At 53.1% G+C, this 15,523-nt stretch overlaps 1 protein-coding gene across 2 annotated transcripts in view; it reads right to left on the minus strand.

Moving 5' to 3' along the window:
* The window catches only part of GRM4 (glutamate metabotropic receptor 4), a 115,116-nt gene that overhangs the window by 67,278 nt on the left and 32,315 nt on the right, over positions 1–15,523 (minus strand). For both annotated transcript variants that reach the window (XM_011373483.2, XM_011373484.2), the window contains exon 3: positions 2,852–3,068. In XM_011373483.2, the coding sequence (XP_011371785.1) occupies positions 2,852–3,068 (217 nt within the window). The remainder of the gene's footprint in view (positions 1–2,851; positions 3,069–15,523) is intronic.

Consider the following 15,523-nt stretch of genomic DNA (forward strand, 5'->3'; position numbering starts at 1 on the left):
ATTCTGGCTTGGGAAAGTGACCTATCCTCTCTGGCCTCCGTTTCCTCATCTATAAAATGGGCATAATTATGATTCCTTGTAGGTCCTGGAGCCTTGAACATAGTAGGTGCCCAGGACTTGCTGACCGAGTTCTCACCACAGCTCTGATGTATGTCTTCAGCCTGGCAAGCACATCCTCCCCTCTGCCCTGCTCCCTGGTGCTCCTCTAAGCAACTCACTGATGATTTATACTTCAGAGGACGAATCAATACAATATATGGCCAAAGACATCTTTAATCTTTCACAGGGATTAGGCTCCAAGGTACAGCAGCCTCTTTCTACTGGTCGCTCAATTCTGATTTCAATTTGGCAAGCTAAAGCATGGCTTTCTCTCTCCCTTTCTTTTCATCCACCTATAGACATTCTTCCAAATCAAATTTCATTCAGCAGGCAGGGCAAGGAGACCTAGCTGCCCATGCACGAGGACCCCAAGGCTGTGCACCCTGCACAGGGTGATAGCAGGAGGACCTGGGGACATGGGAGGTACAGCCAAGTGGAAGATCAGGCCTTAGCGATGGCATGGAGTGCAGGGTGCAGGAGCACTGTGAGGGGACACCTGTGCCAGGGCAGGAGGGCCTCTGAGCTGTAGGCCCTGGGGGAAGAGCCAGTTCTCTTTTTTTTATAGAAGTCCTTTTTAAAAATCTTAACTAGACCTTAAATTCTTTAACTACCCAATGCCTGATTAGATGTTTGTGGAAAATTTAAATAATAGTCTTAGCTTCAGATAAAACTCAATGCCCAGACCTCATCCCAACCACATACCTCTTCTGCTCTTCGTATGTCAGCATGTGTCCCTCCAGGCTGTGTGTGTGTGTGTGTGTGTGTGGTCGCTGTAATACCCCCATCCCTTGCACAGGGCTGGTCCACATGGCTCTCAGTGAATGCAGTGGGAAAAAGGCAGAAGATAAAGGGATAAGAATACAAAAGCAGTTAAGACCTCTAGTCTTGGTGCCAGACTGCCAGGGTTCAAATCCCTTCTCCACTGATAACGTGCTGTGTGACCTATATCGGTTATTATCTGGTCTTTCTGTGTCTCAGCTCCTCCCCATAAAATGTAGAGACCTACCTCATAGGGTAGGGAAGAATACCTAGGACAACAGGTATAAGACAGGTGCTGAGCACGTGCTGGGCACATAGGGAGGGCTATGGAAGTACTGTTGGTGGCTGCAAGGTCATTACAGCAGGGACTAAACACAACTGAACACTAAGATGTTGAACTTCTGTCCCTGTCCCATCCAGCACCTTTATCCCAAAATCCTACAGAGTTTGCACCTTAAACACAAAGGCAGTGGGCTTGTTTGGGGAAAGATTCAAACCATTGAGGAAGAAAGTAATTTGCAGAGCAGGGGGCGTGGGGCCAGCCCAGAGTCTGAGCAAAGGAGAAAGGACATGCGCTCAGCCAGAGGGAGGGGGCTATGGCATCAAGGGTCTGACGCTGTCACCCGCCTGGCTGGAAGTATGAGTGGGGTCTGTCCACTCCCTGCTTCCTTCTGCCAGGCTCAGCTGCTGGAGTAGAGAGTGGCCTAGAGCCGCAGCCATAAGTCAGCACCACCCCACTTCCGCTGGGGCCGCCCTCTCCGCCAGGTTGCAGGCATCCAAGTGACTTTGGCTATACAATTAAAGGGGCTCATCCAAGATTTATAGCAGGATTATGCCTGCAGGGTGTTACCAATGCCAGCCTCTGGACACTGTGGTCCTTAGAAAAAGCAATTAGAGTCCTGGGTTATACAGGTATAAATATACACACGCCATCTCCCAAGGTCGAGGGTGCTGCAGGAGCTATTTAGAGACAGGACCATGGGAGAGACCAGGAGAGGCGGCAGAGGAGCCCTCTTTGCAGGGAGGTGGGTCTGCCAGGAGGGGGAAGGGCTTCTCCCCATATCCCACACACGACAGGTGTCATCCCTCAGCCCCATGGCCCTCAATCATCCATGCCTCGTGGGAAGGCTCACCCAACTGAGGTGGAGCCCCTAACCCAGGGGCCTGCCTGCTGCCCCCCCGAGCCCACTACGACAGCCCCATGCAGGCTGCCCTCCCTCAGCACAGCCTTTGGAACTGACTCACTCAGAGGCTCAGGCTTCAGGCCTGCCAAAGTATTCACTTTTGTTATGTTAGCCTGTTTTCGCTCGCCTATACCTAAAAGCTTTTGAGGACAGCAATTAAGGGCAGGCAGTGAGCTTGATAAAGGAAAGGTGGCCTGTGGTAAGTGGGGGGGACCTCAAGAAGAGCAAATCACCTCCCCACAGATCCTCAAATCCCACCCACGAGGCACCTACTTCACTGAAGCCTGAGCCAGCACAGCCCTGCCCACCCATGTGAGATGTGACTCCTGCAGCCCCTGACCCTCACCCCCACCAGACTGCTCAATCTTAGGGACTCCAAATTCCTGATCCCTCAAACAACCCTTGCTCCAGAAACCTGCTGGCTGGCCCCCTAGCTCCTGGGTTCCTGAGACTGCCTTAAACCAGGCCACCTTCATCCCAACCCCCTTCCCCACCTCTCTGCCTGAGAACAGTGGCTTTTCCACCAGCTCCCACACCAGGAATATTGACAGTCCTTCCGTCTGCCTGGCCACATCTGCGAAAGTCATTCACATCCACCCCTCACCCCCAGGAATTACCCTGCTGCCCAGCAAGGCCTTAGGCCAATCCCCAGTACTCAAAGGAGAGACTGAGGCCCACAAGGGGCATGGCCCAGGGCAGGCAGAGCCCATAGCAGGACCCAGAGAATGGCTCTCAGGCAGTGCTCAGCCACTCTACTATGACATACCCCCATCCCCGAGCATGACCCTGCAGGCATGTGCCTGACTCACCATCCTCTCGGGACTTCTGAATGAAGGCCTCCACGCCGCTCTCGCCGTAGCTGCCCTCCGAGGCCAGCGTGGACACATAGTTCCACTTGAGGGTACGGACGATGTCCACCATGGCCTGGGCCTGGTACGTGTCCGAGGGCACCACGCGGGAGAAGAAGTCGTAGCGGCTGTTGTCACTCAGGTCGGGGGCTGTGGAGGCGTAGCTGATCTGGGGGATCTGGAGGTGAGAGGGGCTGCTAATGGGGGTGGTTGGCACCCCCACCCTGCCCAGCCAGCACTGCACCCCCACACACCAACCTCCCTCCTGTCCCCACAGCCTTGGGACCTCCCCAGCCATTCCCACAGGTACTGTCCCGTCTCATCCTGGGGGAGACCCTGTGACATGGGCTCGAGAAGTCCTAGGCCACTTGACACAGGAGAAAACCGAGGCCCAGAGAGGGTTGGGCTAATAGATAGTTGGTCCTGCCGCTGGCTCCAGCCCAGGTGCCCGAAGCCTCCCACCTCCACTCAGCTCTCCCTGATCCTGCTCCCTCCCTGTCGCCCTCCCTGCTCCCAGCAAGAGTGAGGCAGGCACCAGGTTGAAAAGTTGCTGATGTGTCAGCATCAAGCCCTCCTCCAGAAAATCTCCCATCTAGCCTCAACTGTGTCCTGCAGCTGGTGGCCCCCCAACAACACACACGTACACACCACGGAGTCATTGGGGATCTCACACACACACGCACGCACACATGTGCGCGCACACACACACACACACACACACACACACACACGGGGGCCTCTGGGTGCCTTGATTTACATAAAGAGCTGGAAGATCCCAGCCAGGGAAAATCCCCAGATGGGTGAGATGATTTGGCCTGTGGATAGAGTGGGGATGAGAGTGGTAAGAGGGAGTCATTTGGTCCATCTCCTTCCCCTAGGTAGCTCCTAGGCCACCACCCAGCAGATCCTGTCCCCACAGCTCCCTCTGGGCTCAGGCTCTTTCCTCCTGCCCAGCTCAGAGGAGACAATAGGCCAAGTTCCAGCTCCCTGCAGCCCTACTCCATCCCCTAGGGATGGAACTCCAGGAGTCTGCAGGGCCCCTGGGAGGTCCCTCTTCCCACAGCCTGGGACCCAGTGCCAAGAGAGGTAGGCGCCTGCCTGTCCCACAGCCTCTCAACAGCGGACTCCAGACCTGCTGCCCCCAGCTGCAGCTCCCCCAGCCACAGAGCACTTTCCTGCCCCAAAGCTCCCACAGGCCCACCCCCAGGCAAAGGTGGATGCAGTGACCTTAGGCTGAAATTCCTCTTGTGGTTGACATCCAACCAGCCCCAAAGGATGTGGAAGGGGCTGTGTGGACCCTCCTGCAGCTTGCTCTCCCCAAAGGCCCATGCGCATACCCCCAGGTACCCTCCTCACAGGCCCTTGTGCAGCCCCAGCTCCCCGGGGCAGCTCGGTACTCCATGATTTCTCTTCCTTGCCTCCATCCACACCAAAACACACCCTTCCTGTGTGCCCTCTGCCCTGCCCTCAGCTGCCCAGGGTGACAGAGTGAAGGGGTGGGCATATTATCTGGGCTAATGTCAAATCTAAGATTTATCCCTCTAAAGAATCACTAAAATTCAATCCTGGCCAAGAAAACTCATGGCCAGAGCCTCGGTCTCCATGGCAGCTGAGGGTGGGGAACCATTCTGGGGGTAAGAGGATTGGGGACACCCCTTGGACAAGTGGTGCCTACCTAGCCTATGCCTATGGTGTCCCTATTCCCCAGGGAGAGTCGAGGTGCACATTCCACTAAGGACACCTATTACAAAAAAGGCATGGCCCAGCTCGGCCCACCCTCCAACCAGGGACACCCAGCAGACCCCTCACCACTCCCCTCACTGAGCTCATTCATGGAAAAGGATATGGGGAAAATGGATGCTTGGTTTTCTGGATTTTCTGAGCAACTAAATTGCAGCTCTTGTGATCATTATAAAATGGTATGTACTAAGTCATTTGCTGTAGCACCTTTGCAAAAGCAACACTTTGGGGAAAACCTGGTAAAAGAAGCTATGGCCCTATAAAGAACAAGGCAGCTTTCCACAACTGCTCTCCAAGACACAGGGTAAGAACAAAAGGCAACAAAGAAACAAGGTGCGCCCTGCTTATTGCGTAAGGGGCTGGTATATATTCAGGTATAAACTCGCACAGCTCTGAAACAAAACAGTTAAGTTGTCACTGGGGAGGGAAACAGATGGCTGGAGACAGGCAGGGACCTTTCACATTATAGCCTTTGTACCTTTTGCATGTAGAACCATGCAAAAATAACCCCTGTTTAGAAAACGAACCACATTTGAATCTTGGTGAAGACATACGTCCCCTTTCCTGCCTGTGTCAGCAGTGTCCAAAAACTAACCTGGTCCTCTCTGCCCCAGGGAGCACTTAGCATGAAAACAGCACCCTCTAAAATGTAGACTCTGATTGGCTGTTTGATGATTAATTTAAAAAGTATTGCTATTTTTAAGGTCTGATAATTTTATTATAGTTTCAGTGATTGGTTGGTTTTTTGAGAGTCCCTATCTCTTAGAGCAGGGTTCCTTAGCCTCAGCACTAGTAACACTTCGGTGGGGGGATAATTCTTTGTTGGGGGCTGTCCTGTGCATTGTAGAATGTTTAGCAGCATCCCCATCCCCTGCCCACTAGATGCCATAACACACTTCTCCCCTAGATGTGACAACCAAAAATGTCTCCAGACATTGCCAAATATCCCCCAGGGGCAAGGCTGTCTCCCTTTGAGACCCACTGTTTTAGAAATATGTACTGAAATATTTAGGGATGAAGTGATATGATGAGGTCTCAGATTTCCTTCAAAAGAATCATGGTGGGAGCGTGTGGGGGAAAAAAAGAAGTAACATTGGCAGAGAGTTGACAACTGCTAAGTGGTGCATACATGGTGCCCTATCTGTTGTACTTTTGTACATGTCTGAAATACCCATATTTTTTCATTTGTCAACAATAAAACAGAACAAAATAAATGCTACCCCCAGGTCAGCCCTCTGAACAGAAGTGCCCTGAACTTGGAGCTGGACTGGAGCTGGAGCTGGAGCAGGTCGTGGAGATTGCTGCCCAGGCCCACCTGACGCAGCCCACCTGCACAGCAGGCTGAGACAAGATGGGCTTTGTTTGCTAGCCTACTCTCGCCTGGTCCTAATCACACACCCAGGAATCCACTCTCCTTCTAATTGGAAGATTGTCTCCCGCTTCTGATATTTTCTCCCAACACAGCATCCAGGGCCCTCACACAGCAGAGGGCAGGAGGCCCCGGGAGGTGTCAGGGCAGGTGGCAGAACAGGATAAAGAGGCAACACAAGCGACTTTTCCATTTCTCACTCATCCTTCATTCCAGCTTCCACACCACCTCCCGCCTCCCGCTGCCCCCACATTCAGGCACTCAGCCTGGACAAGGACGACAGATGAACAGATAGATGTCCAGGTGTCAGGACCCAGAGCCCACCCTGGTTAGCCAGGCCTGTCAGCAGTCTTCAGACACAGGCCCCGCCCCTGCTTGCCTTCACACCCCCATTCCTACAAAAGGGTGAGAGGGCTGAACATGGGCTTCCTGCAGGGTATACATGTCAGCCTTCAGGAGTGCCTGAGCCCCTGATCTCAGGAACCCAGGAGGGGCCCCTGCTCTGTCCCCAACAATTCCTGACACCCTGGAACAGGGGCCCAGGCATGAGATGGTGGGGAGCAGCCTTCTGAACAGGGTCCAAGGGATCAGCCAGAATTCTCTTATATGGCCCCTCTGCTGGCTCTCTCCTCAGCTCCAAGCCCTCTCAGATTTCTCAGGGGGAGGATTTCAAGCAGAGATTTGGAAGCTAAACAGCTCAGGTTGAAACCTAGCTCCACCACCTATGAGCTGGGAAACCTTGGGCAAGTCGCTTCACCTCTCTGGACCTCAGTTTCCTCAGCTGCAAAACGGGAATCATGAAATCCCTTTCTTCTAAGATCATAAAGGTCACATGTGGAATTCACGCAAAGCACCCAGGCCAGCGCCTGGCAGGCAGTAAGCATTCAAAAGGTTAGCTCTTGCGTGAGTTATGAGTTGTTATCCCCGCCCCACCCTTCCTCTTGGCAGCCTTCCCCTCCTGCCTGACATTCTCTGACAGTCTCCCTGGGACTCTCCTCTGTGCCTCCCTGCTCCTGCCCCCAGCTCTCACTCTGTAGTCGCATTGTTATTTCTGTGTTTAGTGAGGACACCTCCTCAGAGGCTGACAGGCTCTCCAACATGGCCTTCCCCCCACCCCCCAGCCTAGAGTGAGGTGGGGGAGAGCTAGGGGCAGCCTTAGGGACACCATGGCCAAGGTGACTGTGACCACCTGGCCTGAGTGGGACTCTGACGTCTCCTCAGCTCTCACTGTCTCCGAAGCCCGGCTGAAGAGGGTGGGGGCTCCATTAACACCCTCCTCGGAGAATGTTCCTCTGCTCTCACAGCAGCAGCCTAGGAAGGGAAGGAGGCAGCCATGCCCGCCCCACTGCCAGCTCCTCCATCTCTCTGCCTCCCTCCCTCCCTCCCTTCCTTCTACCCTCACCCAATACTTTGAGCACCTACTCTGTGCCAGGCACTGTTCTAGGTGCTAGGGACATGATACCTTCTGTCTCATCCTCAGGGGGCAAGAGTCAGCAAGAACCCAGATTTCAGCAGCACCTGACCAACCACAGGTATCCTACTTTAGGTCCATCTGTCGGTCTTCTTCTCTTACCTCTCTGCCCACAGAACCATGATCTTATATCCCCATATCCAAATCCTCTCTGTGAGGCAAGGCCCAGCTCAAATGTTGCCTCCTCCAGGCAGCCCTCCCTTTGCCTCATCCTCCAGAGAGTCTGCTCAGACCTCTCACAGCACAGAGGCGGGCTGCTCCAGAAGCACCAGGCATGTGCATGTCCTCTCAGGTGTTAGGATGCTTGATCTCTTGTCAATTTAATGGGCATTCTAAGGCACCCCCATTGTGCTGGGGAAGGCTATGTGGGGATCACAGGAAGGGAACTAGATTTATCCCACCCCTAAACACTAATTACCACCCAGTGCATTGTGGAGGATGCCATGGTGAGGGGCAAGTGGGTTGCCCCTGAGTGACACACACTGTGTCTGCAGCAGGCACCCAGTAGAGCCTCACACTTACAGAAGGGCTAGGTGACTGAAGGGGGAGGGAGTGCATGAATAAACCTCTTTCTCTCCCTCTAGGGCTTCCAGAGTGGCAAGGAAGTCCACGTGAGGAAAGACAAAAGCTGCTTCCAGGCTTGAGCAACAATGAAAATGAATGCCAAGTGCATCTGTGTGTGTGTGCATGTGTGCACACAAGCACGTGCTGGAACATGTGCCCTGAGCACACAAGTGCACAGCACTTTCATTCATTTATTCCTCCTACCAATAGTCACTGAGTGTGATGGCCTGCCAAGTGTAGTGCTAAGTGCTGGGGATAGACAGGTGACCAGTGCCCTTTTGGGGCTCCCAATCTAGACAGAGGTGTCAATGGAAAGGTGATACAGAGCTGTTAGATAGGGATTAGAATCTAGAGAGAAAAAAAAAAGAAAGAAAGGGAGAATCATGGAACTGTTAGAGAGAGGAGCCAAAGAAAGCTCCTCTGACAAGGTGGCATTTGAGTCAAGACCCTAACTAAGAAAGCAAAGCGGGAAACCACGTGGGTATCAGAAGGAGGGCATTTCACACAGAGGGAACGGCCAGTACAATGGCCCATGTACATGTGTGCATGTGTGTTTAGAGCCTGACTCTGTTCTTGGACTGCTGTGTCTAACCTGTAGCCCCCCCTACACACACACACACATACACACACACACACGTATGATGACACTGGCTGGCACACAGGCAGTGCCCCAGAATCCCCACAGCTCAAGCTCTGGATCAGTGGCTCCCAGACCAGCAAAATCCAAGGACCCCTGAGAGCAGCCAGTCCATGTCCCACAGCATCCAGAAGAAGAGGGGGTGATTGGGATGTAGCCAACCTGCCCAGCATCTCAGATCCACCCAGGGCACAGTCCCCTGAAGGCCGGTGCTTTGTTCAAGGCTTTTCAGAACAGTCAGGGGTGAAACCCCTACCCTGACCTGTATAAGACCTGGGGCACCCCAAGCCAAGTGGCTGGATATTGATGGCCATCACCATGGATACTCCAGGGCCACCTGGCAGAAACCCTAACCCTCTTGTTATGAGTTATAGTATTTAAAAGCACCTCCCTTTCCCTCCTCTTCTCTAATGCTTGGCACAGCATGTAAGTCTCCAGCATACCCTGAAGCCAGCCTGCCTGAGCTGTGCAACTCAGCTTTGCCATCCTGTGCAACCTTAGGCAAGCAAGCAGCCTCTCTAGGCCTCAGTTCCCTCCCTCGTACAGTAGTCGCAGTAACATTAGAGAGGGTATATAAGTGGATACACTCAAAATGCTTAAAACACAGGTGTCCTCAGCAAATGCTAGAGATTATTATTAAAGAAAGGAGCAAGGCTAGGGCTATTGTGCCCATTTTGCAGGAAAGTGAGGCCCAGAGAGATGAAAGTGTCCTCTGAGTATCAGAGCCAAGAGATATCAGAAACAAGGCCTAGACTGAGCTACTCTACCTCCCCGTTCACCATCCCTGAGTCCTGGCCTCAAGCCCTGCCCACCCTCCCAGCTGACTCTGCTCTTTGTTCCACCCTCAGGCCAGGCCAGGCAGCCAGATAGAGGCTGGGATCCTGCAGCAACTTCTGGCCACTAGCCCAGCCTAGGCCAGGGCCCAGGCAGACCTCAAGACCCCCACATGCCTGCTGGATTCCCTCTCACCCGTGGAGCAGGGGACCTGCACAGGGCTGGGCAGACTCTAGAGCTAGCTCCCGGCTCCCTGTCCTTCTGATCCTGGCTGCTTGAGGCCTCGACTGCTAGGCTTAGCATCAGCTGTTTTCTTCACAGATAAAAGGCAGCCAGGCTTTTAGGTACGTGAAAGAAGAAAGAAGAGAAGAGGAGAGAAGGCCAGCTTCCAAAGGCCGGGCCTGCAAGGTCGGGGCTGAGGGGCATGGTTTCCGGCCCTGACACCCCTCACCCGCCTGAGCCATGCACCCTCTCAAGGGCCTTTGCTGCAGAGACACAGGGGCCAGAGGAGCAAAAGGTGATGCCAGCCACCCCTTCTTCCCTCTTCTGGGCCTTAGCGGAGCTGGGGTGGGGGGTCTCATCGAGATCTGGGTATACAGTTAGCGCTCCACACACCCTCATGGAGCACTGAGCACCTCCTCTCAGCCAGGCGCCGAGGACATGGATGTAAATAACCCACCCTCAGCTAGATGGGAGGAGGGTGAGGGGGGCAGGGTGAAAAAGGTGAAGGGATTAAGAACTACAAATTGGTAGTTACAAAATAGTCACGGGGATGTGAAATACAGCACAGGGAATATAGTCGATAATATTGTAATAACTACATATAGTGCCGGGTGGGTACTAGACTAATCAGGGGGATCACTTCGTAAATTATATAAATGTCTAACCACTATGCTGTACACCTGAAACTAATATAATAATATTAAATGTCAACTTTAATTGAAAAAAATTTTTTTAATAAAAAATTTAAAAATATAAATAAAATGTTGAAAGTATCATAAATAAATAAACAAACAAACAAATAAATAATCCACCTTCAGAGAAGTTGCCCGGGGGAGACTGGAAAAGTCTCCAGTCTCAAAGTAAAATGGCCCAAGGCTGAAGTGCTGGGTCGGGAGAAACCAGCGATTCCTGGGGGCCTCACAGGGAAGCTCTAGGGAGAGACTAACTGCCAGGCACCAAGAAGAGAGTCAGCCCTGACAAGCCTGCTTGCAACGGGGACCCCAGGGTTCAAGAGCAGAAGACAAGAGTCACCCTACAGATTAGGACAACCCCAAGGAAACCTCACACACCCACACCTTCATGGAGGTGCCCCCCAATTACTAAAGAACAGAGAAGGGCCTGCCGAAGCCTGGGAAGAGGAGGGCACCTTGGGTAGGGGTCTGGGCTGGCATCTGGGTGGCCTTTGGAAGGACTAGGATAGACCCCAGATAGGACTGTCTGCCACCTACCCCAGGGCCTCCTCCAGGGCCACATCCTAGGGGCTTTCCCCCACACCCACTGAACAATTCGGGGGCCCCTGGCCACTTCCCCCAGGCCCGCTGGGGATTCAAGTCGGGCCACGCTGGGCCACTCCAAGATGCCCTCATTAATCAGCTCTCATTACTCTGCTCTGTGGACACAGACAGGCCGCCTACTCCCAGCCCACGCATCCAGTCACTCGGGGGCCTGGCCCAGGGCTGGCAGGCCTGTGCCCCAGTGCCATCGATTGTCGGCCCGGCCCACCCCAGGTGAGCCCTGACTCAGCCTTCTGCCAGCAAGCTGAGCCTGCAGGTCTCCCAGCCCCAGGGCCCTCAGCCTCTCCAGCTCTGCCCCCGCCCAGGCCCGGAACTGAGCAGACCTGGCCCCCCTCTGCCCTGTTACACAGGCCTCTTCTTCTCACACTGTGGCCTGCAGCGTTTCCCCACCATGACTGAGAAGTGTACGTCAGAGTCTTTGAGGCACAAATGCTCTTAAAAGACAGTAAAATTTGCCACAAGGCCCATTCGGTCCCTTCACCTTGGCTGCTCCCTTGCCACGATCCCCATCTTCCCAAAACTGAGACATAGATGGGTTAAGTAACTTGTCACATAGCTAGTGAGTGTCTAAGCCAAGATTTGAACCCAAAGGGACTAGCCCAGAGCCCATGCAACTGTCATGTAAAACCTCAGTCTTCCCCTTAAGCAAGTGGGCCTACACATACACACACACACACATACGAGTATTTGAGGGTGATGGCAGCAGCCTATAGTGACAAGGAGGACTGTCCACATCCCCTGATAGACCCAGCCCTATTTCTACTTCATGCTCAGCACCTACCTTCATTCCTGGCTGCCACGCTATGGGCTGAAGTGGCCCATCTGTCTCTAACACAAAGGGTCAGGCACGGGTGGGGGCCAGGGACCCCAGAGGGTTATGTAAATGTCTCTGCTTTGGACAACAGCTAATTTCTAAACATAATTATTAATTTCACGCTTATCATATGCAAACCTCTGTCTCCCAAATGAGATGAAATTGATTTAATTAGAAATTCTATCATCAAGCCTTTTAGATCCAAGCTTTTAATTAGGATCCCCAATCCCACCCAGTGCTGCCAGAGAGTGGGCTCATGGCCCCTGACTTCTCTCCCTGAGGCCCCAAGCACAACCAGGATATGTGGGCACCTCCACCGTCATCAGTGCCCCACTGACCAGGTCAGGGCCCCTCACCAGGACCATCTCCCATCACACAGCATGGCCCCACAGTCACAGGCAGCCTCTTTTTTCTCCTGGCATCATAATGGGGAAATAATTTGGGAAGAGTTCATATAATCTTGCAACCAGAAGAACTGGGGCGGTTAGGTGGGCAGGGGCCAGGAGAGATAACAGGTCTCCCATCTTCCAGCAAAATTCACATACCAGCCTTTCTTTGGAGCCCCTGCCAGGTGCTAATAAAATGCCTTTACAGCTCAGCATAGGGCTGTCCAAATTGTCAACAACGTTTGGCATTTTACCAAAGCATTTTCATACATATTACCTCTAACCTCATCTCCAACCACTCCCATCTTGGCCTTGCTCTCGTAGCGCCAGCCACACTGGTCTCCTTGCCTCGGGGCCTTTGCACTAGCTATTCCCTATGACTAAATGCTCTTCTCCCCAGAGCATTCTGGGTAGAATATTCCTCTCAGGAAGGCCTTCCCCAACCACCCTATTTAACAGAAATCCCGCTTACCTCCCCTGTGCCCCATCTCCACCATTCCTGCTTTGATTTCCCCCATAATAATGATCATTTTCTAATATTATCCACCTCCCCCTAAAACATCAGCTCCGTGAACCCGGGGACCATTTTTTTCCCCACTGTGTCCTTGGACACCTACCTGGCACAGCACTTGGCACAGGGCGGGTGATCCATGAGCAAGGGGCTCATTTCATTTCCTCTATTCAGCCAGCTTGAGGACAAGCTCTGAAGTGCCATGAACATCTTAGATAGGTGAAGAAACTGAGCCTCAGAGCCTTGAGGCCTTGCCAAGGTCACGGAGCTGGTCAGTGGCTGAGTGCTGATTCTCACATGGTCTGATGCTTCGCCTGGGCAAGCCAACGCCATTGCTCTGCCATAAGTGGACCCTCCACGGCAGTGCCCGGCACACAGAAGATGCTCTGAGGCCTCTTTCCTCCCTCCTCAAGGCTTGGCAGGACCCTCCCTACAGCATCCTTCACCTCCTGGAGACTGCTGCACCCTGTCTCCCTGATTTCACAGTGACACCCCAGAAGGCAAGTGTTGGGAGGACTGTCCCATGCTCACCTGTCTGCCCCTCCCTGGGGCCTGCCCAGCCTCTTATCAGGAGAGCAAGCGAACACTTGGATTAATTTCCAGACCTGTTATAAATTATGTTTTCTGGGAGAGAACCAGACAGATGTAGGCAACAGGACTTTGAACAAATATTTCCCCAGAAAGCCCTTTTATTCAGTCCCTTGTCTCACCCTTTTAAACATAATATGTTTTCTTTGGAGTTCAAGAAGAAAAGGGGGGCCGATGAGGCACGGAGGCTGGAGAAGAATTGAGGGCGCAGAGTGGAGAGCCTGGGCCGAGCTGACAAAGGCAGGGTTCTGAAGCAGGCTTGGAGGAATTACCGCAGATAAGAGCACTGAGAGAGTGGGAGGGGGAGCCGGCGGCGCAAGGTTGAGAGCAAACAAGATTCTCGAATCAGCGCTTGTCCTATTTCATAACCGAAATGTAGATCAATAAATTACAATCACTTTTGCAGGTTTTACATGCTGACTCCGTAACCTTGTCAAGAGTGATACATGTGGGGGGAAGCTGGGGGACAGAGGAGCCCAGAGGCCTGAGGGAGCCCCATGAGGCCGCAGGGCCTGTGCCCCCTTTTCCATGAAAGGCTCAGAGCCTGAGTTCCAGAGATAAGAGGCAGGCTGCCACACCCTCTGCCCACCGCCTGGCTGTGTGACCATGGGCAAGTCACCTCCCTCGTGAGCCTCAGTCTCCTCATCTGTTGAGTAGACACAGCAGGAGAATCTGGGCTTTGTCAATCTCATCGTGGGGCTCACATGAGAGAAAAAATGTTAAAGAAGCTTGGAAAGAAGGAAGCAAGCCATCATTATATCTCTGTTCACATACCAGCTATGGCAGTTAGAGAATAGAGACTGTCTGGCTGTTATTCCTCACAGCCCCAAGGCAGGGAACCTGAGCCCCAGAGAAGCTGTGACTCAGAAGGCTGAGGAACATGCCCTGGTCACCAGCACTGGGGCCAGGAGTGGCACCCAGGCCCATCTGATGGCAGAGTTGGGCTTTTTCCATGTCACAGGGCTGCCTGTGGGACAGCGCTGGGGACTAGGCTACACCCATGTGTCCAAGGGGACCAGCCCATGGTGGCTGCAGTACCCTAGGGGGCCATGCTGAGGGTACAGCTGGGCAGGGACTGGAGACATGTAACTGGCTGGGCCAGGGCCAGACATCTTGATAGCTGGGCAGAAGGGTGACAGCAGGCAAGAGGCTGCTCAGGTGTTAGTGGTAATAATAGAACCAGGGACTAACATTTTACGAGCACTACTCCATCCGGGAGCATTTCACAGAGATTATCTCATTTAATCATCACACAATAACCCCATGAAGTGAACACTTATTTATTACCTTCATTTTTCAGATGAGAAAACTGAAGCCCCAAAAAATACAGAAACAAAATCACACAGCAAGTGGCAAAGAGGGATTTGGATCAGGTCCGTCTGACCCCAGCACCTGAGTGTTCTCACCCTTATGCCCTATTTGGCTTGCACTCCACATTCATTCCCAGCCTCCAGCCCTTTGCCCACACCACCCCCGCACCTGGGAAGCAGCCAGGATGGGGAGTCCAGGATCCTCGCTCTGGGCCTTTCCCCATCACATCCCTTGCACCTACCAATTCACATCTCTGAGCCTCAGTTTCCACATCTGGTCAATGGGGGCTTAATCACCACAGGCCCACTGGACTTACAAGATAAGAACAGAGGGACAGACCTCCACAATATGGGAATGACATCCAAAAGCCTCTTCCACCAAACCAGCTGATCTGCCCACGGGCTGCAGGAGGCCGGGCAGAGCTGGGAAGATCTCAGTGGGGGGGGCACGCCTATAATTATGCCCGTGTCCTACTGACCACCTCACATACGCTGAGTGCCTATGATGGGGGCATGGCCAGGCTGAGAGGAAATTAACCACAGTGTCTGCCTGGTGCTCTCCCAAGTTAAGTTAATGTGCTGCACAGTTGTAATATATGGCTCTGTATTAATATAATATGATATAATGGGATGTATTAACATTATTGAACACATGAGCCGATAAAAGTCACATCACCATCATTCCGGGTAATTTATATCACAGCCCTGGCCAGAGCCAGGCTGGCAGGAGGAAAGCCCTTCTGGAGCTTCCATTGAGGCAGGTGCCCGAGCCCTGGGCAGGGGAGGGGCCAAAACCAGCTCAGAAGGAAGGTGCAACCAAGCAGACCAGGCTAGGTGATCCTCAAGCTGGAATGCCAGGCTGTGTTTTGGGAGCTCCCGGCCCCAAGCCCTCCAGCCAGTCCTCACCACACTTGACCTCAGCACAGCACTTGACCCTGCTACAACATCTGAC

Source organism: Pteropus vampyrus, unplaced genomic scaffold (genome assembly GCF_000151845.1).
Source record: "Pteropus vampyrus isolate Shadow unplaced genomic scaffold, Pvam_2.0 Scaffold225, whole genome shotgun sequence".
NCBI classification, from domain to species: domain Eukaryota; kingdom Metazoa; phylum Chordata; class Mammalia; order Chiroptera; family Pteropodidae; genus Pteropus; species Pteropus vampyrus.